We start from the raw sequence: 26271 nt of genomic DNA on the forward strand, positions 1-26271 counted from the left end.
TGCTCTGCGAAGCGATTTACAATGACGTTGGAGTCAGTACAAACTGCTCCATTCAGTGAGAGCGCAGGGACGCTGGCAGGGGTCCGATAGCCGTAGACGCGTCGAATCTTGGCCCAGACCTGCGAGGGAGTGACATGGAGGCCAATGGTGGACACATACCGCTCCCAGCACTCCTTCTTGCCTTGGCGGATAAGGAGGCGGGCCCGCGCACGCAACCGTTTGAAGGCGATAAGGTGCGCTAAGGAGGGATGTCGCTTGTGACGCTGGAGTGCCCGCCGGCGATCTTTAATCGCTTCAGCGATCTCAGGCGACCACCAAGGCACAGCCTTCCGCCGAGGGGACCCAGAAGAACGGGGAATGGCAGATTCGGCAGCAGTAACGATGCCGGTGGTGACCGATTGAACCACCGCATCAATGTCATCGGTAGAGAGAGGCTCAAAAGCGGCAGTGGAGGAGAACAAGTCCCAGTCAGCCTTATTCAGAGCCCATCTGCTAGGGCGCCCAGAAGAGTGGCGCTGTGGTAGTGACAAAAAGATCGGAAAGTGGTCACTACCACACAGGTCGTCATGCACACTCCATTGGACAGACGGTAAGAGGCTATGGCTACAGATTGAAAGGTCAATGGCGGAGTAGGTGCCATGCGCCACACTGAAGTGTGTGAAGGCACCATCATTTAACAGCGAGAGATCGAGCTGCGACAATAAATGCTCAACGATGGCGCCTCGACCTGTTGCCACTGACCCACCCCACAGAGGGTTATGGGCGTTGAAGTCGCCCAATAGCAAGAAAGGTGGCGGCAATTGGGCGACCAGTGCAGCCAGGACAGGCTGCGAGACATCACCTTCCGGTGGAATGTAAAGACTGCAGACGGTAACAGCCTGTGGCGTCCACACGCGTACAGCGACAGCCTCTAAAGGCGTCTGGAGAGGGACAGACTCGCTGTGCAGAGTGTGAAGGACATATATGCAGACGCCACCAGACACCCTTTCATAAGCTGCTCGGTTCTTATAATAACCCCGATAGCCACGGAGGGCGGGGGTTCACATTGCTGGAAACCAAGTTTCCTGAAGAGCAATGCAGAAGAAAGGGCGAAGGCTGATAAGTTGTTGGAGCTCAGCTAGATGGTGGAAAAAACCGCCGCAGTTCCACTGGAGGATGATATTGTCCATGGCTGAGAAAGGCGTGAAAGGACTGGGAAGGCAATTTACGCCGCTTGTTCACTCACTGCCACCGATTCAGTACCCGTACGAGAGGCATCCATGGCGTCTGAGGGACCAGCGAGATCAAGGTCCTCAGCGGACGCCAGAATCTCGACTTCATCCTCAGACGCAGAGCGCGAAAGGTGCGGTGGGATTGGTGCCACCGCAAGTTCTTTGGCCTTAGAGGTCTTTCTCTTTGACTTCTCTCGCTGAACCTTGGGTTTCACCGGCTGGGAAGGCTTCACTGATTCAGTCTCCGGGACAGAGGAGGATCGTGAAGCCCTACGCCCGGCCGCTGGTGAGGACTTATGCCACTGGCGGCCGTCATCCTTCCCGCTGGTGGAACTATGGGAAGGAAGGGTCCCAAGGGAACTCTTACGGGCGAGAGTAGCCGAAGAAGTTAGACGCTTCTCCGGCTGAGAAGCGGGGACAGACGTCCCCGATGAGTGGGAGGAGGTTGCTCCTGAGGTAGGTGGTGCAGGAGCAACCGTTTTTTTTTTTTTTTTGGTAGGGTTTAAGGGCGCTCAACTGCTGAGGTCATTAGCGCCCAGTCACTGGTGTTAGAGCACAAGGAACCTGCTAAAACTCAAGGGGATGGGGGGACATCAAAAGGACCGGACAAAGATGCAGATGAAATAAGTAAAAAGGTTAAATGTCTTTGGTCAAGCCAGTTAAAGTTATAAAACGCAGAAGACGAGCAGCTGCTCGAGCGTCATCAGCTAAAACATCCGGTAAGGTAGATGGCAGGGACAGGACAACACGAAATTGACTAAAACGGGGACACGACAATAAAACATGGCGCACCGTTAATGCCTGACCACAAGGGCACTGCGGGGCTGGGTCACCAGAGAGCAGGTAGCGGTGGCTAAACCGGCAATGCCCAATCCGCAACCTGGTCAGAAGGACCTCCTCGCGCCGAGATGGTCGGGAGGAAGTTGTCCAAGCAGTTGGGAGCGGTTTTACTGCCTGGAGCTTGTTTCCTTGGAGGGATGACCAAGCATCCCACCACAAGGACACAAGCCGCTTACAGACATCCCCACAAACGTCAGATGACGGGACACAATGGGAGGCTGGCCGAGGCTGGAGGACTGCAGCCTTGGCTGCAGCATCCGCAGCCTCATTCCCAGGCACTCCTACATGTCCGGGGACCCACAGAAAGCTGACAGAACCGCCATTATCAGCGAAACAATGGAGGGACTGCTGTATTCGTTGAATCAAGGGATGGACCGGATAGGGAGCCCCAAGGCTCTGAAGAGCACTGAGTGAGTCAGTGCAGAGGACATACGATGAATGACGGTGGCGGCGGGCATACTGAATGGCCTGATGGAGAGCAAAAAGCTCGGCCGTAAAGCTGGAACATTGGTCAAGGAGCCGGTATTTAAAGGTGGCGGTCCCGACGACAAAGGCACAGCCGACACCATCGTCAGTTTTGGAGCCATCGGTGTAAATAAAGGTGTGACCAGCAAGTCGAGCACGAAGTTCGACAAACCGGGAGCAATACACTGCAGCCGGAGTACCCTCCTTCGGGAGTGAGCTGAGGTCGAGATAAATACGAACCGGAGCCTGGAGCCAAGGTGGTGTCGGGCTCTCACCCTCTCTGAAGGTGGTAGGGAGGGCAAAATCCAATTGTCGAAGCAGGCGACGGAAGCGGACTCCGGGGGGCAGCAGGGCAGACACATATAACCCGTACTGACGGTCGAGAGAATCGGCGAAGAAGGACTTGTAAGAGGGGTGTTCGGGCATAGACAACAGCCGGCAGGCATACCGACACAGCAGTATGTCGCGCCGGTAGGTCAACGGTAACTCGGCAGCTTCAGCGTAAAGACTCTCGACAGGACTAGTGTAGAAGGCTCCAGTCGCAAGACGTATCCCCCGATGGTGGATGGAGTTGAGCCGGCGTAAGAGGGATGGCCGAGCGGACGAGTAGACGAAGCTCCCATAATCCAGCTTCGATCGGACTATGGACCGATACAAGCGAAGCAGGACAGTGCGATCCGCTCCCCAAGATGAACCGCTAAGAACTCTGAGGACATTAAGGGAACGTGTACAACGGGCCGCCAAGTAAGAGACATGTGGAGACCAACACAGTTTCCGGTCCAATGTGAGCCCTAGAAACTTAGTTGTGTCCACGAATGGGAGAACAACGGGACCGAGATGTAAGGATGGCGGAAGGAACGCTTTATATCGCCAAAAGTTGATACAAACCGTCTTCTCTTCGGAGAACCGGAAGCCATTTGCCACGCTCCATGAGTAGAGGCTGTCTAGACAACGCTGGAGGCAGCGCTCCAGGAGGCTTGTTCTCTGGGCACTGCAGTAGATCGCGAAGTCATCGACAAAGAGAGAGCCTGAGACATTAGGTGGAATGCAATCCATAATTGGATTGATCGCGATGGCAAAAAGGGCTATGCTCAAGACGGAGCCCTGAGGCACTCCGTTCTCCTGGAGGAAGACGTCGGACAATACGGAACCCACACGTACCCTAAACTTTCGATCCGTTAAAAAGGAAACAATAAAAAGGGGCAGACGACCGCGTAGGCCCCACTTGTGCATAGTGCGGAGGATACCTCCTCTCCAACAGGTATCATAAGCCTTCTCCAAGTCGGAGAACACGGCTACCGTTTGGCGCCTTCGCAAAAAGTTGTTCATGATGAATGTCGACAAGGTCACAAGGTGGTCAACAGCGGAGCGGCGGCGACGAAAGCCGCATTGGACATTAGTAAGTAGTCGTCGAGATTCAAGAATCCAGACTAACCGAGCATTAACCATGCGCTCCATCACCTTACAGACACAGCTTGTAAGAGAAATGGGGCGGTAACTAGAAGGAAGGTGTCTATCCTTCCCGGGTTTGGGTATAGGAACAACAACGGCGTCACGCCAACGCATGGGGACCTGACCTTCGGTCCAGACGCGATTGTAGGTACGAAGAAGGAAGCTTTTGCCCGCCGGAGAAAGGTGCGCCAGCATCTGAACGTGAATGGCATCTGGCCCCGGAGCAGAGGACCGGGACAGTGCAAGCGCACGTTCGAGTTCCCGCATAGTAAAGGGGGCATTGTAAGTCTCCAGATTCAGCGAGTGGAAGGAAGGTCGCCGAGCCTCGTCTGCCTCTTTCCTGGGAAGGAAGGCAGGATGGTAATGGGCGGAGCTTGAAACCTCCGCGAAAAAGCGGCCAAAGGCGTTGGAGACAGCCACAGGATCAACAAGGACCTCATTACCTGAGGTCAGGCCAGGTACTGAGGAGTGGGCCTTAATGCCCGACAGCCGGCGCAGGCTACCCCAAACAACGGAAGAGGGAGTAAAACTGGTAAAGGAGCTCGTGAAAGAGGCCCAGCAAGCTTTTTTGCTGTCTTTGATGACTCTACGGCATTGCGCTCGGAGTCGTTTGTATTCAATACAATTCGCCAACGTAGGATGGCGGCGAAAGGTGCGTAAAGCACGTCGTCGAGCACGGATAGCGTCCCTACAAGCCTCGTTCCACCAGGGGACGGAAACGCGACGTGAAGAAGAAGTAGTACAAGGTATGGAACGTTCGGCAGCATTGATAATAACAGCCGTGAGGTATTCGACCTGACTGTCACAACTGGAAAAATCGCGGTCCGGAAAGGTCGCCAGGGAGGAGTAAAGTCCCCAGTCAGCTTTCAGTATGTTCCAGCGCGAAGGACGTGGGGATGGGGTGTGGTGCAGGAGACGAACGACACAGGGGAAGTGGTCGCTCGAATAGGTGTCAGAAAGGACATACCACTCGAACCGACGGGCAAGAGTGGTAGAACAGATCGAGAGGTCCAAGTGGGAGTAGGTATGAGTAGAGTCCGAGAGGAAAGTCGGGGTGCCGGTATTGAGGCAGACAAGATTGAGATGGTTGAAGACATCCGCCAAGAGTGAGCCTCTTTGACAGGATGCAGGAGAGCCCCAAAGGGGATGATGGGCATTGAAGTCGCCAAACAATAAGAACGGCGGGGGAAGCTGATCGATCAGGTGCATCATGTCAGCCCGACTAACAGCAGATGACGGTGGAGTGTAGATGGTACAAACTGAAAAAGTAAAAGCAGAAAGAGTAATGCGGATAGCTATTGCTTGGAGTGGGGTGGTCAATGGGATGGGATGGTAATAGACATCGTCCCGAACGAGCAACATGACCCCACCATGAGCTGGGATACCGTCCACAGGGGTGAGTTCATACCGCTCCGAGGTATAGTGGGAAAAGGCAATACGGTCAGTCGGGCGCAACTTGGTTTCCTGGAGACCAAGGACGAGCGGACAGTGCAGGCGGAGGAGCAGTTGTAATTCCTCCCGATTAGGTCGAATACCTCTTATGTTCCAATGAAACAACGCCATTGCTAGTCAAAAAGTTGGGGGAACGAGACGGGGAAGAGCTGGTCACCTCGATGGCCGCGGAGGGCCAGGTTGCGAGGCAACAACGCTACAACTGACGGCAGGCGGATCCGGTTCCATCGACTCGTCGCCAGCTGCGGCCGCTGTCCCTGATTGTGTAGGAGGGGCCGCATCATTTGCCGACAAAAGGCCGGCGGAACGCCTGGCAGCAGAGCGTCCCGGCGAAACTGAGGACGGCCGGGAGCAGCGACTCACGGATGAAGCGTCAGATGAAACGCGCCGGGGTGGAGAGGGGGATAGAGATTTCTTCTTGGAGGCCTTCTTGGAAGGCCGAGGAGGCACAGGGATGGTGGGCTGGACCCGAAGAAGGTCCTCACGCGCGGGGTCCGTTTTGGAACGCCGGACCTCGGAAGCTGGGGTCCGGAACGTTTCCCCGATGGACGCCTGAGAAGAGGATCGCTTCTCAGGTGGCGTGGGGGGAGGAGGAGGAGGAAGGGTGGCCCCTGGGGCAGGGGGGGTGGGGGCCACGGGGGAGGAGGAGTTGGAAGGGAGGGATTTGGGAGGCGGAGGCAGAGCCCCCTGACGGGCAGAGGAGGCGGAGGGGGGACAGGATAGAGGTGAGGATACAGCGGAAGGAGTGGACACAACGGAGGCAAACGAAGTGGCCAGTGACACGGGATGAAGGCGGTCATACTTCTTCCTGGCCTCAGAATAAGAGAGCCGATCCAAAGTTTTGATTGCTTGTATTTTTTTCTCCTTCTGATAGGCGGGGCAGTCTGGGGACCTAGGCGAGTGGACGCCAGGACAATTAGGGCACCGAGGTGGTGGGGTGCAAGTATGTTCCTCACGAAGAGGACGTCCACAGTCGCCACAAAGGGGCTCAGCCTCACACCGGGACGACATGTGCCCAAAGCGCAAACACCTAAAACAGCGCATAGGAGGCGGGACGTAAGGTGGCACATCGCACCGGTAGCACATCACCTTTACCTTCTCTGGGAGAACGTCCCCCTCGAAGGCGAGGATAAAGGCCCCGGTGTCGATGCGACGGTCTTTGGGGCCGCGCTGGACTCGCCGGACGAAAAGCACGCCGCGGCGCTCCTGGTTGGCCCTGAGCTCCTCATCAGATTGTAGCAGGAGGTCACGATGAAAAATGACCCCCTGCGTCCTATTTAGTGCCAGATGTGGGACAATGGAGACTGGGATGTCCCCTAGGCGGTCGCACGCCTGGAGTGCCGCCGATTGTGTGGCAGAGGTGGTCTTGATAAGAACGGACCCTGATCGCATCTTGCTGAGAGCCTCGATTTCCCCGAAGACGTCCTCAATGTGTTGAACAAAGAACATGGGCTTGGAGGTGGCGAACGTCCCCCCATCTGTTCGAGAACAGACCAAATAGCGGGGGAAGTACTTCGCCCCAAGCCGGCGGGCCTGTCCCTCCTCCCATGGAGTGGCCAAGGGGGAAAGGGCAGGAGAACCAGAACTAGAAATGGTACCTTTTCTTTTGGAAGACTCGGCCGCAGAGCGACCTGATACATGTTGACGTTTCATGTGCGAAACGTCCGCCCCGATACCACCCACTCCGACCAGGGGCTCTCCCCACGGGCGCCACCCAGCCGCAGCAAGGGCCACCTGGCAGGATGACCATTGCCGGGAGTCCTGATGCCCCAAGGAGACGGGCATCTACTCCTTGGCCAACGTGGGGAGGGTGCAGCTCAGGTATCGGCAGTACGATCCCTGTGTTGTCAGGGGGCTACAACCTAGAGGGTACATGACGACCCCACCACAACGGGCTGGCTACCGTGCTGGATTTCTGGTGCCATGGAAAGTCCATCATGATCGCTGGTGCAGATGGAGATGCACTATGGGCGTAACTTGGACAACCCATCAGGCGTTTAGGCCCAATTTGAGGAATAATGGGGATGGTGACAACGCCGGTGCAATGCTGAGTGCCAAGGTCTTAGTGCACTTAGGACCAGTGGTACACCATGTAAGGTGTCCTTCCCCAAAAGGCTCGTACTTCTGTAGAATTTTGAAAAATGGAGGTCAAACCCCAAGGGGGACCATCACATTAAGGCCAAAACATTGGAGACTCCTTTTAGTCGCCTCTTACGACAGGCAGGAATACCGCGGGCCTATTCTTGCCCCCGAACCCGCAGGGGGGCAGGAGCAACCGGTTGTGTAGAGCCCCCCCCCACGGGCAAGGGGGCAGGAGGAGTCTTACTGCTTATCGAGCTGGCTGGAAGTCTCGAAACTGATGGGGCTAGCACAGTTGTTGTAGCAGCTGCATAAGAAGATGTCATTCTCACGGGATGGAGTCTGTCATATTTCCTTTTGGCCTCAGTATAGGTCAGCCGGTCCAGGGTCTTATATTCCATGATTTTGCGCTCTTTATGAAAGACTTTGCAGTCAGGCGAGCAAGGGGAATGATGCTCTCCGCAGTTGACACAGATGGGAGGCGGGGCACATGGAGTATCGGGATGAGATGGGCGTCCACAATCTCGATATGTGAGGCTAGAAGTACAGCGAGAGGACATATGTCCGAACTTCCAGCACTTAAAGCACCGCATCGGGGGAGGGATGTAGGGCTTGACGTCACAACGGTAGACCATCACCTTGACCTTCTCCGGTAATGTATCACCCTCGAAGGCCAAGATGAAGGCACCGGTAGCAACTTGATTGTCCTTCGGACCCCAATGAACGTGCCGGACGAAATGAACACCTCTACGCTCTAAGTTGGCGCGCAGCTCGTCGTCAGACTGCAAAAGTAGGTCGCTATGGAAAATAACTCCCTGGACCATATTTAAACTCTTATGTGGTGTAATGGTAACGTGAACATCCCCCAACTTGTCACAAGCAAGTAACCTGCGTGACTGGGTGGAGGATGCCGTTTGTATCAGTACTGACCCAGAGCGCATTTTGGACAACCCCTCCACCTCCCCAAACTTGTCCTCTAAATGCTCGACGAAGAACTGAGGCTTTGTGGATAGAAAAGACTCCCCATCAGCTCTCGTGCAGACTAAGAATCGGGGCGAATAACTATTACCTCCATCCTGAGACTTACACTCCTCCCACGGCGTGGCCAGAGAGGGGAACGTTTTCGGATCGTACTTTTGAGCATTAAATTGAGCCCGAGAACACTTAAGAGACTGCTGGCAGCTGGCCGCCAGCGAGAGATGATGTACCACGTTTCATTGCGGGTCATCCGCCCTGATGCCACCTACTCCGACCAAGGACCCTCCCCACGGGCGCCACCCAGCCGCAGCAATAGCCACCTGGCAGGATGTCCATTGCCGGGAGTCCTGATGCCCCAGGGAGACGGGCATCTACTCCTTGGCATACGTGGGGAGTTAACGGCGCAGGCATCAGTAGAGCGATCCCTGTGTTGTCAGGGGGCTACAACCAATAGGGTACATGACGGCCCCACCACAACGGACTGGCTACCGTGTTGGATCTTAGGTGCAAAAACGTCCAAGGTCATCGTCGCAGTTACAAGCAACACTGCAGAGTGCAGCGTGGTAATCGCACCCAGTGACGTATCCCCGCCCAAGAGACTGAAAATGAGCGGGACACCATTGCAACGACGAAAAAGTTGGCTAAAGGTCTCAATGCACGACGGATACAGTGCACCATGTAAGGCGCCCTTCCCCAATTGGCTCGCTCTTCGGAATAATTTAGAAAGATGGAGGTAAACCCGAGAGGGGACCATCACATAAGGCCCAAACATTTGAGACTCCTTTTAGTCGCCTCTTACGACAGGTAGGAATACCGCGGGCCTATTCTGATCCCCGAACCCGCAGGGGGGGAAGAAGAGCGGCAGAGATGCCTTGCACCACTACATCAATTGAATTCGAGAGGCAGGTGTCAAAGCGGACAGCAGACATGTATAAAGGCCAACTGGCCCTACGGAATGCTCAACGTGGAGAACTGTCTGCCTGGCGACAGCAGGGGAACGACAATGTCACTGGAAAGTGGTCACTGTCACAAAGGTCATCATGGGATGACCAATGTAAGGAAGCCACGAGGGCAGGGGAGGAGATCATGAGATCAATAGCAGGGAAGGTGCCATGAGTGGCACTGAAGTGGTTAGGAGACCCATCGTTGAGGGGAGACAAATCGAAGTGTGTGATAAGTTTGTCGATTAGGATATCCCGACCCGTTGAAGTGACACTCCCCCAGAGTAGATGGTGGGCATTGAAATCCCCAAGGAGGAGAAACAGGGCTGGTAGTTGCTGGATTAAGGTAGATAGTGCAACATAAGCAAGTGATCGACCTGGAGGGAGGTAGACATTGCAAAGGATGATTGCCGGAATCCTTTGCACTCTAACCGCTATCACTTCCAAGGTGGTACATAGAGGGATCCAGTCACTAAGGACATCGAAGTGAATCAAAGTGCTGACCCCACCAGAAGCTATCCCAGGGCCAGCATGGTTCCGACAGAATGCCCAATAACCACAGAAAGTTGGAGAGTGGTCATCACGGAAATGTGTTTCTTGGAGAAAAAGACAAAAGGCAGAACGAGAGGAGACAAGACGTTGCATTTCCAGTAGGTGACGATAGTATCCATTGCAGTTCCACTGGATGATTGTTTGGCATGAGTCCAAGGTAGGCCGAAGGAGCCAAGGAGGAGGTCAGGTCACTTTGTCAGTAGTTGTCACCGACAAGGATGGGGTGACCATAAATAAGATGTCAGACTCAGATTGTGAGAGGGGAGTTGGCACCTCTGAGGGCACTGGGGGCGCCTTGTAGTGGGATTTATGTTTCTCCTCCTCTTTCTGAGGTGAGGGAGGACAGGACACAGGGGGAGTACAGGTGTCTGCAAGATTGGGGACCGAAAGAGAGTGGGCGACCTTGGGGCGCACAGATGGTGCGCAACATGGCCGAGTGTTGGGCAAGAGTCTTCTGGCCTGAGCAACGTCGGGGAGAGGTTTCCTGGAAGGGAGCCTGATTACCAGCAGATGCCGAAGAAGGGGGGCACTACTTCTAGGGAGCGATTCCCTGACGGGTGGTCGTGGGAACTGCAGAGGAGGTGGAAGGGAGATTTGGTTTTTTTTTTTTTGTTTGTGGTTTTAGGGCGCAAAACTTCTATGGTCATTAGCGCCCAGCCCGTGACGTAGAAAACAGGAAAAAACGAAATTTAAAATCAGCAGCAATGGAAACAAAGTCAGAAAATTTGAGGAACTAAAGGCAGAAGGAATGCTTAAAAGTCCACTATAGAAAGGGGTTGGTTGTCCCCCAAAAAAAAGCTTCAAATAACTGACGTCATTTCACTGTCACTAATAAACTGTAGAACGCGGTCAGCTGAGCGCGTGTCATCTGCTAAAATCGACGATAGATCAATTGATAGCTGTAGACGGGAGCGTAACGGATTAAAATAGGGGCATTCAATTAAAAGGTGTCTGACCGTCCACAGTTGAGAGCAGTGGGGACAGAGTGGGGGAGGATCACCGCTTAAAAGATGTCGATGACTAAAAAGACAGTGCCCTATCCGGAGTCGAGCTAAAATTACCTCCTCCCAACGACGCGTTCGGGAGGAAGAGGTCCAAGCGCAAGGAACGGCTTTCACTTCCCACAATTTATTGTGGGGAAGTGTTGACCAATGCGCATGCCATAAATGAGTAACTTGGCGACATAAACCGCTCCGTAGATCGGTAAACGGAAGAGACTGAAGAGCTGGCCGAGGAAGAGAGACTGCAGCCTTGGCCGCTATATCGGCCGCCTCATTTCCACAGATACCAGCGTGTCCCGGGAGCCAGAGGAACGCCACTGAGACGCCCCCCAGGTGGAGCAAGCGCAGACAGTCCTGAATCCGGTGGACCAGAGGGTGCACAGGGTAAAGAGCTTGGAGACTTAGGAGAGAGCTGAGAGAATCTGAGCAGATTACGTACTGTATCCGCTGATGGCGGCGGATGTAGTGGACAGCCTGGAGAACAGCGTAAAGCTCCGCAGTATAAACCGAACACTGGTCGGGAAGCCGAAAGTGATTTGGGGTGTCGCCAACAATATAGGCACTCCCTACACCTAACGATGTTTTCGAGCCATCGGTGTAAATAAATGTGGCTTCTGTCATTTGTGCACATAGAGCAGCAAATGCCCGACGGTAAACAAGTGTAGGGGTACCATCCTTGGGAAATTGACATAGGTCTCTGAGCAAGTCGATCCGGGGACGGTGCCAAGGCGGTGCTGTACCCCAAGTTGTCAAGAAGGTTTTAGGAAAACGGTAGGAAAGAGAATGGAGCAGTTGACGGAAGCGGACTCCCGGGGGTAGTAGGGAGGAGGAGCGGCCTGCATACCCGACATCAAAGGAGGCGTCGAAAAAAAGGTTATGGGCTGGATTAGCAGGCATGGAAGACAGATGGCTAGCATAACGACTCAGAAGGACTGCCCGCCGATTGGACAGCGGAGGTTCAGCAGTCTCAGCATAAAGGCTTTCCACAGGGCTGGTGTAAAAAGCTCCAGACACTAAACGTAATCCACGGTGGTGGATAGAGTCGAGACGCCGAAGAATAGACGGCCGAGCAGAGGAGTAGACTATGCTTCCATAATCCAATTTCGAGCGCACTAAGGCGCGATAGAGGCGGAGAAGGACCACCCGGTCCGCTCCCCAAGAGGTACCATTCAGGACACGGAGGGTGTTAAGGGAACGCAGGCAACGAGCCGAAAGATAGGAAACGTGGGAGGACCAGCACAGTTTTCTATCAAACATAAGACCCAAGAATTGAGCGACGTCGGAAAACGGAAGGTTGACAGGACCGAGATGTAAGGAGGGCGGAAGAAACTCCTTACGTCGCCAAAAATTAACACAAACGGTCTTACTGGGTGAGAAACGGAAGCCGGTTTCGATGCTCCACGAGTGGAGGCGATCGAGACATCCTTGAAGACGTCTTTCAAGAAGGCTGGTCCGTTGAGAGCTGTAGTAGATCGCAAAATTGTCCACAAAGAGGGAGCCCGAGACATCAGGAAGGAGACAATCCATAATTGGATTAATGGCGATGGCAAACAGTACAACACTCAGCACGGAGCCCTGGGGTACCCCGTTTTCTTGGGAGAAAGTACGGGAGAGAGTAGTGTTCACCCGCACCCTAAATGTGCGCTCTGCCATAAATTCGCGAAGAAAAAGGGGCAGCCGGCCTCTAAAGCCCCAAGAGAACAGTGTGCGGAGGATGCCTGTCCTCCAACAGGTATCGTACGCTCTCTCCAGATCAAAAAATATTGCTACTGTTTGGCGTTTCCGGAGAAAATTGTTCATGATATAAGTGGAGAGAGCAACAAGATGGTCAACAGCAGAACGATGCTGTCGGAATCCGCATTGGGCTGGTGTTAAAAGACTGCGGGACTCCAGCCACCAAGCTAAACGGTAATTCACCACACGCTCCAAAACCTTACAGACACTACTCGTGAGAGAAATGGGGCGATAGCTAGAGGGGAGATGTTTGTCCTTTCCAGGTTTCGGAACGGGAACGACAATAGCTTCCCGCCATCGCCTGGGAAAGGTACTGTCGGTCCAAATTCGATTATAAAGGCGAAGGAGGTAACACAGGCTATGGGTTGATAAATGCAGCAACATTTGGGCATGGATACCATCCGGTCCTGGGGCGGAGGAGCGAGAAGAAGAGAGTGCATGTTGGAGTTCGCGCATGGAGAAAACAGTATTGTAGCTTTCGCGATTTTGAGAGGAGAAAGCAAGATGTCGCACTTCCGCTGCACGTTTCTTCGGGAGAAACGCTGGCGGGTAATTTGAAGAGCTCGAAATCTCAGCAAAGTGCTGACCCAATGAGTTAGAAATTGCGACGGGGTCCACTAAGGTATCATGCGCGACAGTGAGCCCAGAGACCGGGGAGAAACTAGGCGCGCCTGAGAACCGTCGAAGCCGACTCCAAACTTCCGAGGAGGGAGTGAAGTTGTTAAATGAGCTAGTAAAGAATTTCCAGCTTGCCTTCTTGCTATCGCGGATGACGCGACGGCATCGCGCACGGAGCTGCTTATATCGGATACAGTTGGACAAAGTTGGATGGTGACGGAAAATGCGAAGAGCACGTCGCCGCTCACGTATTGCGTCACGGCATGCCTCGTTCCACCAAGGAACTGGAGGGCGCCGGGGCAATTCGGAGGTGCGTGGTATTGAACGTTCCGCAGCTGTGAGAATAACGTCGGTAAAATGTGTGACCTCATCGTCGACGCTGGGAAAGTGACGGTCATCGAATGTCGCTAGAGACGAAAAAAGTGTCCAATCGGCTTGGGCAAACTTCCAGCGTCGCGAGCGCATATATGGCAGTTGAGGCTGCAGTCGAAGAACACATGGAAAGTGGTCACTCGAGTGTGTATCATCAAGGGCGAACCATTCGAAGCGCCGAGCTAGCGGAACAGTACCGACCGCAAGGTCCAAATGGGATAAATTTGCCGTGGAGGCAGACAAAAATGTGGGGACCCCAGTGTTGAGGCAGACTAGATCTGCTTGGTGGAAGACGTCTAGCAATAGTGAGCCACGTGGACAAGGATGTGGAGATCCCCAAAGCGGGTGGTGGGCATTGAAGTCCCCAACCAGCAAATAGGGGGGTGGAAGCTGATCAAGAAGATGAAGGAGATCAGCTCGTGCCATTGGTGTAGACGATGGAATATATACCGTACAAAGAGAGAACGTGTATCCAGAAAGGGAAAGAAGGACGGCGACAGCTTGGAAGGAAGTGTTTAAGGGGATTGGGTGATAATGGAGAGTATCATGGAGCAGAATCATGAGTCCTCCATGGGCTGGAGTGCCTTCAACAGAGGGGAGGTCATATCGGACGGACTGAAAATGAGGGAGAATAAAGCGGTCATGGGGACGCAGCTTTGTTTCCTGAAGACAGAAGATGACCGGCGAGTAGGATCGTAAGAGGATCGACAATTCCTCCCGATTGGCGCGAATGCCGCGGATATTCCAGTGGATAATGGACATAGGGTGAACAGAAAATGGAGGAACGTCACCAAGGGTGCTGTCAACTCAACGACTGCTCAGAGCTTGCGACCGACAGCATGGAATGGCATTCAGTCGAAGGCAGAAGATCCTGATCCATAGGTTGGTCAGGAGCAGCTCCTGCCACCAACGATCGGCCAGTTGACCGGCCACCAACAGTGCGCCTTGGCGACACAGAAGATGGCCGAGGGCGATTTCCGCCAGGTGGTGCTGTAGATGGGACACGCCTTGGCGGAGAAGGAGAGGAACTGTGTTTCTTCGTAGCCTTCTTGGAGGTATGTTTAGATGAAGGAGGAACCGATGGTTGTGAAGTTGCAGTACGTAAAAACTCTTCACGAGAATGCTCTTTTTTTGAAGACTTGGCGTCTGACTTTTGGGCTCGAGATTTAGCAGAACCCGACGAAGGGTGAGCCATAGAGTGGGCAGGCGAAAGAGGTGAGGTTGAACGGGCGATCTTTGCGCTGGCCGATCTGACGACCGTGGTACTAAATGTGAGGTCGCAAGTCTGCGTGGCCGCCTCCTATGTTGGCCGAGGAGAAGCAAGGACAGCGCTGTATTTTCCTTTCTGAGGCACGGTGGGCTGTCGACTGGCGAGTAACTTTCGAGCAGCAAAGGTCGACACCTTTTCCTTCACTCTTATTTCCTGGATCAGCTTTTCGTCCTTAAAAACAGGGCAATCTCGAGAGGAAGCAGCGTGGTCACCCATACAGTTGATGCAGCGAGGGGATGGAGGTGGACAAGCACCCTCATGGGCATCCCTGCCACACGTAACACATTTGGCCGGATTGGAACAGGACTGGCTGGTGTGATTGAACCGCTGACATCGATAGAAACGCGTAGGGTTTGGGACATAAGGGCGAACGGAAATTATCTCATAGCCTGCTTTGATTTTTGATGGGAGTTGAACTTTGTCAAATGTCAAGAAGACAGTGCGGGTTGGAATGATGTTCGAGTCAACCCTTTTCATAACCCGATGAACAGCCTTGACACCCTGGTCAGACAGATAGTGCTGAATTTCTTCGTCAGACAATCCATCGAGGGAGCGTGTATAAACGACTCCACGCGAGGAATTTAAGGTACAGTGCGGTTCCACCCGGACAGGGAAGGTGTGGAGCAGAGAAGTACGCAGCAATTTTTGAGCCTGGAGGGCACTGTGTGTTTCTAACAACAGGGTGCCATTCCGTAATCTGGAACAAGACTTTACAGGACCCGCAATTGCGTCGACACCTTTCTGAATAATGAAAGGGTTGACCGTGGAAAAGTCGTGACCTTCGTCAGACCGAGAAACAACAAGGAACTGTGGCAACGATGGAAGAACCGTCTGTGGCTGAGACTCAGTGAACTTACGTTTGTGAGCAGACATAGTGGAAGGTGAGGAAACCATTGCGGAAGAATCCCCCATGATTACCGGCGTCTCCGATGGCGCGCTCCTCCCTTGTGGGGGCCCTCACCGAGGGCACACCCGCCTTAGGTGATTGTTCACACCTTAGGTCACACCTCCCGACAAACGGACGGAGGGACCAATCGGCACTTTCGGAAGGTATCAGCTCGGGTAATCACCCCTCCCTGGGCCTGGCCGTTACCAGGGGGTACGTACGTGTCCTGCCTGTCTACCCGGGGCGGGGAATTACGCGTTACCCCGTCACCGGCTACACATGGAAGTGCGTGGGTCGGCCTTCAGACACGCACAGGGAGGAAAAAAGAGAAAGGGAAAGGAAGGAAAAGGGGGTCTCAAACGCCGCAGCGGAGAATAGGGCAAGGTGAAGAGGGAAGGAAAAGAGAAGGACAGAGGAAGGACGAGGACTTGCAAGTGTAAAAGCGAGGAATGTGGAACAGTTTAGAGCGTCCGTCTCCGGACGTAGGCACAAACCATACTCCCAGAGGGGGAGAAAGGGAAGGAAAGAGCCAGAGGTGAGGGGGGGGGGGGGCGAAGATGGGGGACGGGGGGAGGGATGCGGAAAGGGAAGGGAAGGTATGCAGCCCGGAAAGGAAGGAGGGCCACATTAGCTCGGGGTCCCGTGCTCGCTACGCACGTGTCCACAAAAGAGTTGTGGACCCCCTGGGGGGGTGGAAGGGAGAGTGGGATGGGGCTGGAGTAAGGACGAGGGGGGAGGAGGAGGAAAGGAAGTAACAGTGGCAGAAGTTGAAGATAGTGACACCGGATGGAGTCTCTCATACTTTTGGCAAACCTCAGGGTAAGATATGCGATCCAGGGACTTTAATTCTTGTATCATCTTTTGTCTCTTGTAAGCCGGGCAATCCAGTGAGCGAGAGGAGTGGCGGTCAGCACAGTTGACACACACAGGTGGCAGAACAAAAGGGCTTCCCTCACGGACTGGGTGGCCACAGTCACCATACAAAGGGTCTGCCTTACAGCGGGAAGGCATATGCCCGAAACGAAGGCACCGAAAGCACCACATAGGTGGAGGGATGTACGGCTTCAGGTCACATCTGTAGCACATAACCTCGACCTTCTCTTGGAGGTTATTCCCCATGAAAGCCAGAATGAAGACGCCAGTATCGGTGTGGTTGTCTTTACAACCCTTCCGCACACACATAAAAAAAAAAAAAAAAGCCATGCCTCTCCAAATTAGCCCGGAGTTCCTCATCAGTTTGCAGGATGAGGTCCCTATGAAAAATGATGCCCTGGATCATACACAGAGATTGGTGAGGAGTGAGAGACACTGGGACTTTGCCGAGACGATCACAGGCATGAAGAGCTGTGGATTGGGTGGCAGAAGCAGCTTTGATCAACAGGGAGCCCAACCGCATCTTACTAAGAGGCTCCACTTCACCAAACTTGTCCTCCCGGCAACATCCTTATCTAGAAGAATTTATAGTAAGAAACAATGTAGATTACGATTATATATACTTACATGTATATTATTCTTACCTATAGTGTTATGTTATTCTGTAATTATTGCACAAAGTACAGTTGATCCTCAGTTTTATTAATTAATTTTAATTATCCACATGAAAATAAAGAGTATATGTAAGATTTTAACCCAAAACATCGTCATTGGTAAATATAATTCTTCTAGATAATTTCTTCTAGATTATGATGGAATTTGAGCTAATGTTACCATTACTTTTATCAAATTCGCCTAACTGATTTATAGCTTTTGCATGTTAACATGGATCTGAGCTGTTGCCCCGGTACACAGGAAGCCTACAACATCGTTTTGCAGAAAATAACTTTGTGTCTTGTCAGAATAGATCTAGAATGTAGACAGCACTTTTTTGTGTAATATTTCAAGTAATAATTCTTCTTCTGCATGTTGTCAACATAAATCAGAAAAAGGCATTCTTGTCAGTGCACGACCGACTCTTAATGTGATTTTCCATTGCCGCCTTTTGTGCTGTCAAGTTTACAACGAACAAAACTGAGAAGGATAACTAATGTTAATTCCAAGGGTCATATTTTTTTTTGCTTTTATCACTTTTATTCACATCCCAGCCAACAATATTCAGCGTAATCAGTAATGGTCATTACAATACACTCATATTCATTATAGCTACTAGATCACGATTTGCTTTGCTGTAAAACCACAAAAAGTAAAATTCATGGTAATAGTTAACAAACAAACTACAGCAAATGCTGCAACACGAAACAGCAACATTGGATGACACTGTTCACAAACTGTGAAAGGCTTAATTTATTCAAGTAATGAAATATATGTTAGAAATTAAACATTGGAAGACAAAATGTACATTATGTTTACTCAAATTAATTCAACAGCTATGATGAAAATTGTAGGTACAACTTACAATTTTGCAACTTCTTCACCTTTCCCACAAAATGTAGCTAGTTCATCTATGGCTTCTTCTCTAATCACTGTTGAGTCAACATCGAAACAAACTGCATCTGCCACTTTCCACATATTAATCACCTCATCTTTAGTTGCCATGTTCTTCACCTGGAAGGGGGGGGAAAAACTGCTTTTAAACCCACTCTGGTCTCCAGGGACCTTCATAAGCAACACTTTTCTAATTAAATTATCAGATGCCACTTCCTAAAAGGCAAGAAATAAAGTGAAGAGGTACACAGTTTTAGGTGAGCTATGGTTGTCAAAGAATTTAGGCCTATCTATAATATTCTAACAAGCTGTAGCTTATCTCGTATCACAAACACAGCCCCCAACAGATCAGAACATGAGATTGTGACCCAAATAATTTGTCTTCAAGCAAAACTTTGTACAATGTTTAAAAATATTTGACATTTCAGCAGCAGCTAAGAACTATGATTGGGACCAAGGTAATGTAGCTGTGAACAGGTGGCAGCTGTTAAAGTGGAAGTACTGATGATTTAGACAGGTTTAATATGGAAAGTTGTTTCTATGGGGTAATCACATGACTTATAAGAAGGTTCCTACTAATAAAGCCCAAGAGAAGTTCTGAAGGGGTGAGGGCACAATGAGTGGCCTTGAAATTAGATCAAATATGTTAACAATGAACTGTAATCAAGTGATAGGTTTGGAATCTTGGATGGTTATGAAGAATATCTGTAGATAACATGTAAATAAGTTTGTGTGGAAGCTTGCATGCAAGCATCCACGACTGTAATAATGAACTGAGGATAGGTCCACCTTTTTGCAAGTACACAAAATAATGTTTTTTAACACTCAAACATGATTCACATTAGTTGTGGCATCCTCAATGAGTTTTTCTTTCATTTTATTGAAATACATACATATATTATGTTTAGGTTAGGAAATACATTACACATGATTCTGTTATTTAATTTATATATGAACTTTACATTTTATTTTACATTATGTGTGTTCTGTGGTGACCAACTAAAATCAGCCACAGGTCTAAATTTGTGCATCATGTCGTCTGCAAACATGGGGGATGTTAGAAAATCATTTGCATTAAATTTTTGTTTATTATCTACTCTTAAAATGTATGTTCAAATAAAATTCATGGCATATCCCCATTTTTTAGCCGTGTGTGTGTGTGTGTGTGTGTGTGTGTGTGTGTGTGTGTGTGTGTGTGTGTGTGTGTGTGTGTAGGGGAGGGGGGTAGTAGAGAGAGGTTGTTGAGGACCAGTCAGAGAGAGGTTTTAGGACGCACATAAGCCCTTAGGCAGCCATACATTTTATTTAGTGGTTCGTCATGTTCCCTGCATCTTGTCAAAAAGGAGGACCATAAGGGATGTGGAATGAGTCAATGTATACATTAACAACAGACAGGGAACTTAATATTTATATTGAATTAACAATATGCTGTATCGCTTAGTGCTATTGAAGATTATAACATCTAAATTTGACAGAGTAAATTACAAAGAGCACTGCTACTTTGGAAAAAGCTGGTGCCACTTCAGTTTTACAACACAGTTGCTGTTTATCTGCTATTACTAGCTTAATATTTATTTCATTAGTGGCATTTTTCAGAGAAAATGTGTACTTACAACTACAAATTCTGAGTCCTATTTATAGTACATTACCACTTGCCATGTATCTATAGAATGAACACTGCTACTTCCCATTTAGCTAACAACATTTCAATCGCAGGTAATTTGTAGACGCAGTAGCTAATGACATAAGTGTTTAATTTTCTTTTAAATTAGTAGTGCTTCCCAGCAAAGTACATAACTATTATGAACTGTAGAAAAGAGTTTATACATGAAAACTACATTTTGCGTCTTGTATTGTGTATGGGTAAATGACATCTCAGGTGAAACTGATTTTTATTATCAGCAGCAAAAACTGTTAAGAAGTAAATATATTGGGAATTGATCTTTAAAAAGGCTTCTGCAAGACTGTATGTTTATCTACATTTTTGTTTTGTTTTTGACATTGATGGTCATGCTAGTGGTTCACCTTAGTTTTGAAAGCAGATAAAACTGACAATTTTCAAATAAAGGCACCAATGTTAACATATTGATAACTACTCAATTCATATAAAGTTTATAGTCTGAAAATACTTATCGTGTACAACTGATTTAGTGTCATTGGTATATCTGCAAGTAAGACTTAATTATAAACATTAGTACTGCTATTATTATCTTTAACTGCAAACACAGCAAATGAAATCACTATGCTGGACTTCATATTTTAGCACTACTTTGACACTTCCCAAATGCCTGGGACTGTATGATGTTCTGGGGGGATAATGCATGGAAACCCAATAAAGCGGCTTTTTGTAGTTGTCAGATGGATATTTTATCAATGCAAATGGTTCTCTAGTGCTAAGATCTTTTGGCCCTGCTCTCAGTGTACTGAGAACCACTTTCACTCTTTTACACCAGAGTTGTTATAGTTCAGTTTTCAAGTCCTTGTACCTGCTAAGTTTTCTTTAAGTTGTTTCATTTCGATTCTACTATCCCCTGGGATGAGAATGTCAATGATCCACATTTTCTTCTACTGCACAGTTATGATGCCTGGTGTATTGCGTTCCACCATTTGATCTTTCTCGAGTCCCAGAAAAATTTGGGAAGCTCGTTGTCGATAACTTTTTCTGGCTTATGGTCCCACCAGCAAATGATAACTATGACATAAGTTACAATGGATTAGTGACACCACAGCTATGTTTTTCCACTTTTAGTCAGTCCGCGTGATCTTTCTGCGACCACTCAAGACACAGTCAATTGTTTCAACTTCTTTGCAAAGTCAGCACATTGGGTCTCCTGTTGATTTCTTGATTCTGGCTTTGATGGTGTTACTTCTGATGGTATGTTTATGTGCAACTAAAAACCAATCCGTCAGTTTCCTTATTTAGTGTTCCTTTGGTTAGACAAGACGGAAATACGGAAGCGTCCGATCCCACCCGTCTGCTTTGACCCATGACGTCACAAATATGGCGGAAACAAAAACAAACACACACACTTTCCACAAGAAGCCTAATGACACTAACGGGACAAGCGCGGGAAATGGGGTGTTTTGGGTGGGGGGCAAACTAAATATAAACAAATTTAGACGCCTTGCGTAGCTACAACGTGTAAGTGAAGACAGCCATGCATGAATACCCACCCACCTCCCCAGGGGTCGTAACCCATGCAACCCGTAGAGGATAAAGATGCTTCAGTAGCTGATTAGTGTTTGTCTTTTACAAAAAAATCTCACGGGATAGAACGAACAGATCAGAAAGATAAATATAATAAACTAAAACAGACATTCGAGGAAACATAATTAAAATAAGTAATAAGTGTTTTTAAATTAAAAAAAAAAAAAAAAAAAAAAAAAATCTCACGAGATAGAACGAACAGATCAGAAAAGTAAATAAAATAACATAAAACAGAACTGGAGACAGCCACACTCAAACCAAACTCCGCGCCATCATGACATCACACACGACAACACCCTTACATCACGGGTCAAAGCCGACGCGTGGGATCGGACGCTTCTGTCGACCCGACAAGACCATGCATTTTCTTTATCTTGCCTTCAATGTTTTCCAGATAATACCCATGCATTATTTTTTGTTTTTTTGTGCAGGCTGTCATTGTAAGGCAGCTTTCCAGTATTAATTCTTGGTTTTCTGTAATTTGAAAACCTTTCTGTTGTCGACTTCTTTCCTGAATTTTTGGCTGTTTTTCACATAGTCTGCCAATGCATCCTTTTCTTCCATAGTAATTCGACACAAATGACAGAATAGAATGGAGGCACTACTGAAGTACATCACACTGTGCTAACACTACAAAAAAATCATAAAAAGTGGAAAAGTATACAAAAAGTTGACAACAGAGGCAACAAAGCTGTATTTTCTTTCCTAAGGTATGGGTTGAAACAAACAGTGCCCAAGTACTGCAGTGTGAAGACTAAGATTAAGTGTAACACGATAAACTGAAAAGAGCAGTCACTTACAATCCTACATAGCAACATAAGAAACAAACCAATTAAGATTGAGGTGGGCACTATGAGACCTACCTATTAACTAATTCACAAAATTCTCAAAACAACTAATTCACAAAATTCTCAAAACAGGAAATACTGAAATGATTGGCAACCAAGTTGAAGGAATACTTGCTTGCAAAGAGAGAAATCATACAATCAAGTAAATGTGCCTTAGGTGCAGAGAGCCCTGCACCTGTAAGAATCATCTGATTTATGAAAAATCAACAAAAATATGTAAATACTTTTAGTGATATATTTTTAAGTCTTTTAGCTATGAATTTGCATACATCAAAGTTTCTAAATCCCATACAGATTTTATTTTTGAACTTCCCCATTAAACTGGGCAATTATCAGTGGTTCAAGGCATAGGCTGCACTTCGTGACATTGAATTGTACATTTTTTCCATGAACAAAAATTAAGCAAATGAGATCTAATTACAAACGCATCTCACTACTTCTAATCCTCCCCTTTGTAGTCTGCTTTCATTTTCCCCATTCTTCAGAAAATAGCTTTTAGCAGAATATAGGTTCAATCATTAGTAACTCCATCACTGCTGGAGTTTAGTTTCTATACAGGAAGAGGTGCATTTACCAAATTTACACAGTTATACAAGAAATATTATCCTGTTGATATTTTCCAAAACTTCACCACAATTTTGATTATGTAGGACATAAAAATTTTTATTTGAAAATAGTGTAGAAATGCTATCTCCCCTGCACCCTCGGTCTTTGTGCAGTAAAAAAAAGTATCACATTAACATATTACAGTTTGACACAGAATCTCAATCCTAATGCACTTTTGCATTTTTCACAACAACAAAAATTTACAAAAGCTGAAATGGACTAAATTACTGCTCTATCAATCAACAAAGCAACCAATACACCCGATGTATAAATATAAAACAGCAAAATGATAATATTAAAACAAATGGTAGACCATAATCTTTTGGAACAACCAACACAGCTGATCCAGCCTGATAGAAAATGAAGACAGAAAGATTATTGCACCACAGAAACCACATCTTTAATCAGTAGATACATATTTAATCATTATTAGATATTTTATTACTTTTAATACACGCATTTGTTACCCTCTCTTCATTTTAACTCATATTATTGGATTGTTAAACTACTCTGTTTGCAAGCATAATTCCACATTTTAATTTAGAATAGATTTGTGTGTTTATGAATTTACCACAAATGTTCCATACACATGTGAGATGCAGCACTGGTGATTACATTTTTCACAGGTATGTTTGTTTCTTTTCAGGTTGTGCTGAATTTTTTATTTCTCTGATTACAATTTTCACATTTTTACTAGATGTTTGGCCTATGAAAAATGGGAAAGCTGTTGATGTTGCTGAATAAAGTCATTCGACTTATGGCTGTCAAAAATATTTACTGCAATTGCAGATTCAATACTCTGCCATTGTCAAGCATGGTGGGATGAGACATTCCCATCAGCCTGAAACCAAATACATGTGGCGGTACAAGGCTGTGCACTGTTCCACACACCATGCAAGCACAAGCTATGTAGCCAAGACATTACAAGCCATCAGATAGCAAAGACACATCCGCTGAAGTACAACACTTGTGTCAATGTGAAATATTAACATAAATATTTTTACTTTCCTTGAACCAACATAAAAAAGTTACATGAAAAGAGCAAGATTTATTCTCTTAATGTTATGTTTGGAAAGTAACTATTACCGTGATTGTTCCATAGTATATCAATATTTGTAACAGGTACACATATAGGAAACACTGTCTTCACTTATTTATATTACCAACTCCATAAGAACATAAAAGTTGTTGGAACCTCATGGGCATATAAATCAGTGCTGATCAGACAACAGGTGGAAAAAAAAATTACTACTAAACATAAACATACTTTCGGCTGCAATGATGTGGTCAGAGGAAATGGCCATTTCTTATGATCTTGAGCAGTGAATTGACTGATGCTTTTCTCACACACATTGTGAATTGCAAGATGACAATTCCTTGAAATAACACAGAGTTCACAAGAAACTAAATGCAACAAAGTTTCTGCTTCTGTCTTGGAATATTTGAATGAGAGCAGATTTTGTCACATGATTATCAGTTCTGACGATTAATTACCAGAAATTCCATTACACTATTTCCAACAGTGTCATTGTATGTTTGCTAGAAAACACTTCCCCCCCGCCCGCAACATCACATGCAAGTAATATGCCCTACCGCAAAGTCTTCGGCTCCGGGTGGTCTCTGTTTGCGCTCAGTCCGGTCACTGCAGCTCCCCATTGCTCTGAGGCACGCAAAGTTAGATCTATGTTTAGGTGTGAAGACGCTGAGAGTATAACATGACAACATTTTGGAACACATTGCGTAAGCACATAAACTACCGTTCGTCTGCGAAAGTGTTTATAACTATCTGAACGTACTTTTCGACTATCTATACACAACTGTCACAAACTTTTTACTGTATATTCTATGAATTCTTTGTACCTTTAAATTACTTCTCTTTGATCTACGTGCTTTTTCGAAGTGTCAGCTGCTGTTGCTGCAAGGACGAAACTGAATGCCTTGACCCCGCATGGGCTACGGCACCCCCCTTAACGAACATCAACTAAACTGTGTATTTCCCAATAACCTGATAACAGGCTTAGCATTTTCCAGCTGGTCCGCATTCATGCCGCAACTTAAATACAGGGCTGCCAACAGATATACCAACCTCGCAAACAGGGACATCAAGAAAACAGCGACAAAACAACAAACGCTGCCAACCGACAGACGACGTGAAGAGATCGACATTTGCTATGAAAATCGAGATACACGAAAATTGTGTTAGATTAGATTAGATTAGATTAATACTAGTTCCATGGATCATGAATACGATATTTCGTAATGATATGGAACGAGTCGAATTTTCCAATACATGACATAATTAGGTTAATTTAACAACATACTTAAGTTAATATAACAACTTTATTTTTTTGTGTTTTTTTGTTTTTCTTTATTTTTTATTTTATTTTTTTAATTTTTTTTCTTAATTTATATCTAAAAATTCCTCTATGGAGTAGAAGGAGTTATCATTCAGAAATTCTTTTAATTTCTTCTTAAATACTTGTTGGTTATCTGTCAGACTTTTGATACTATTTGGTAAGTGACCAAAGACTTTAGTGCCAGTATAATTCACCCCTTTCTGTGCCAAAGTTAGATTTAATCTTGAATAGTGAAGATCGTCCTTTCTCCTAGTATTGTAGTTATGCACACTGCTATTACTTTTGAATTGGGTTTGGTTGTTAATAACAAATTTCATAAGAGAGTATATATACTGAGAAGCTACTGTGAATATCCCTAGATCATTAAATAAATGTCTGCAGGATGATCTTGGGTGGACTCCAGCTATTATTCTGATTACACGCTTTTGTGCAATAAATACTTTATTCCTCAGTGATGAATTACCCCAAAATATGATGCCATATGAAAGCAATGAGTGAAAATAGGCGTAGTAAGCTAATTAACTAAGATGTTTATCACCAAAATTTGCAATGACCCTTATTGCATAAGTAGCTGAACTCAAACGTTTCAGCAGATCATCAATGTGTTTCTTCCAATTTAATCTCTCATCAATGGACATACCTAAAAATTTGGAATATTCTATATGCTTCTGATTAAGGTCTATATTTATTAATGGCGTCATACCATTCACTGTACGGAACTGTATGTACTGTGTCTTATCAAAATTCAGTGAGAGTCAGTTTACAAGGAACCACTTAGTAATTTTCTGAAAGACAGTATTGACAATTTCATCAGTTAATTCTTGTTTCTCAGGTGTGATTACTATACTTGTATCATCAGCGAAGAGAACTAACTTTGCCTCTTCATGAATATAGAATGGCAAGTCATTAATATATAATAAGAACAACAAAGGACCCAAGACTGACCCTTGTGGAACCCCATTCTTGATAGTTCCCCAGTT

The 26271-nt window shown here is 47.5% G+C and overlaps 1 protein-coding gene across 2 annotated transcripts in view; it reads right to left on the reverse strand.

Moving 5' to 3' along the window:
* Positions 1-25005, reverse strand: part of LOC126473751 (phosphoserine phosphatase) — a 74040-nt gene extending 49035 nt beyond the window's left edge. Inside the window, exons 1-2 of one of the 2 annotated variants that reach the window (XM_050101013.1) lie at positions 24795-25005; positions 18244-18392 (exon numbers count right to left, since the gene is read on the reverse strand). In XM_050101013.1, the coding sequence (XP_049956970.1) occupies positions 18244-18383 (140 nt within the window). In that variant the 5' untranslated portion in view covers positions 18384-18392; positions 24795-25005. Of the gene's footprint in view, positions 1-18243; positions 18393-24527; positions 24714-24794 lie in introns of those variants that run through there. The other variant, XM_050101004.1, reaches the window with a different exon arrangement.
* Positions 25006-26271: the final 1266 nt, after the last annotated feature.

Source organism: Schistocerca serialis, chromosome 1, assembly GCF_023864345.2.
Source record: "Schistocerca serialis cubense isolate TAMUIC-IGC-003099 chromosome 1, iqSchSeri2.2, whole genome shotgun sequence".
NCBI classification, from domain to species: Eukaryota; Metazoa; Arthropoda; class Insecta; order Orthoptera; family Acrididae; genus Schistocerca; species Schistocerca serialis.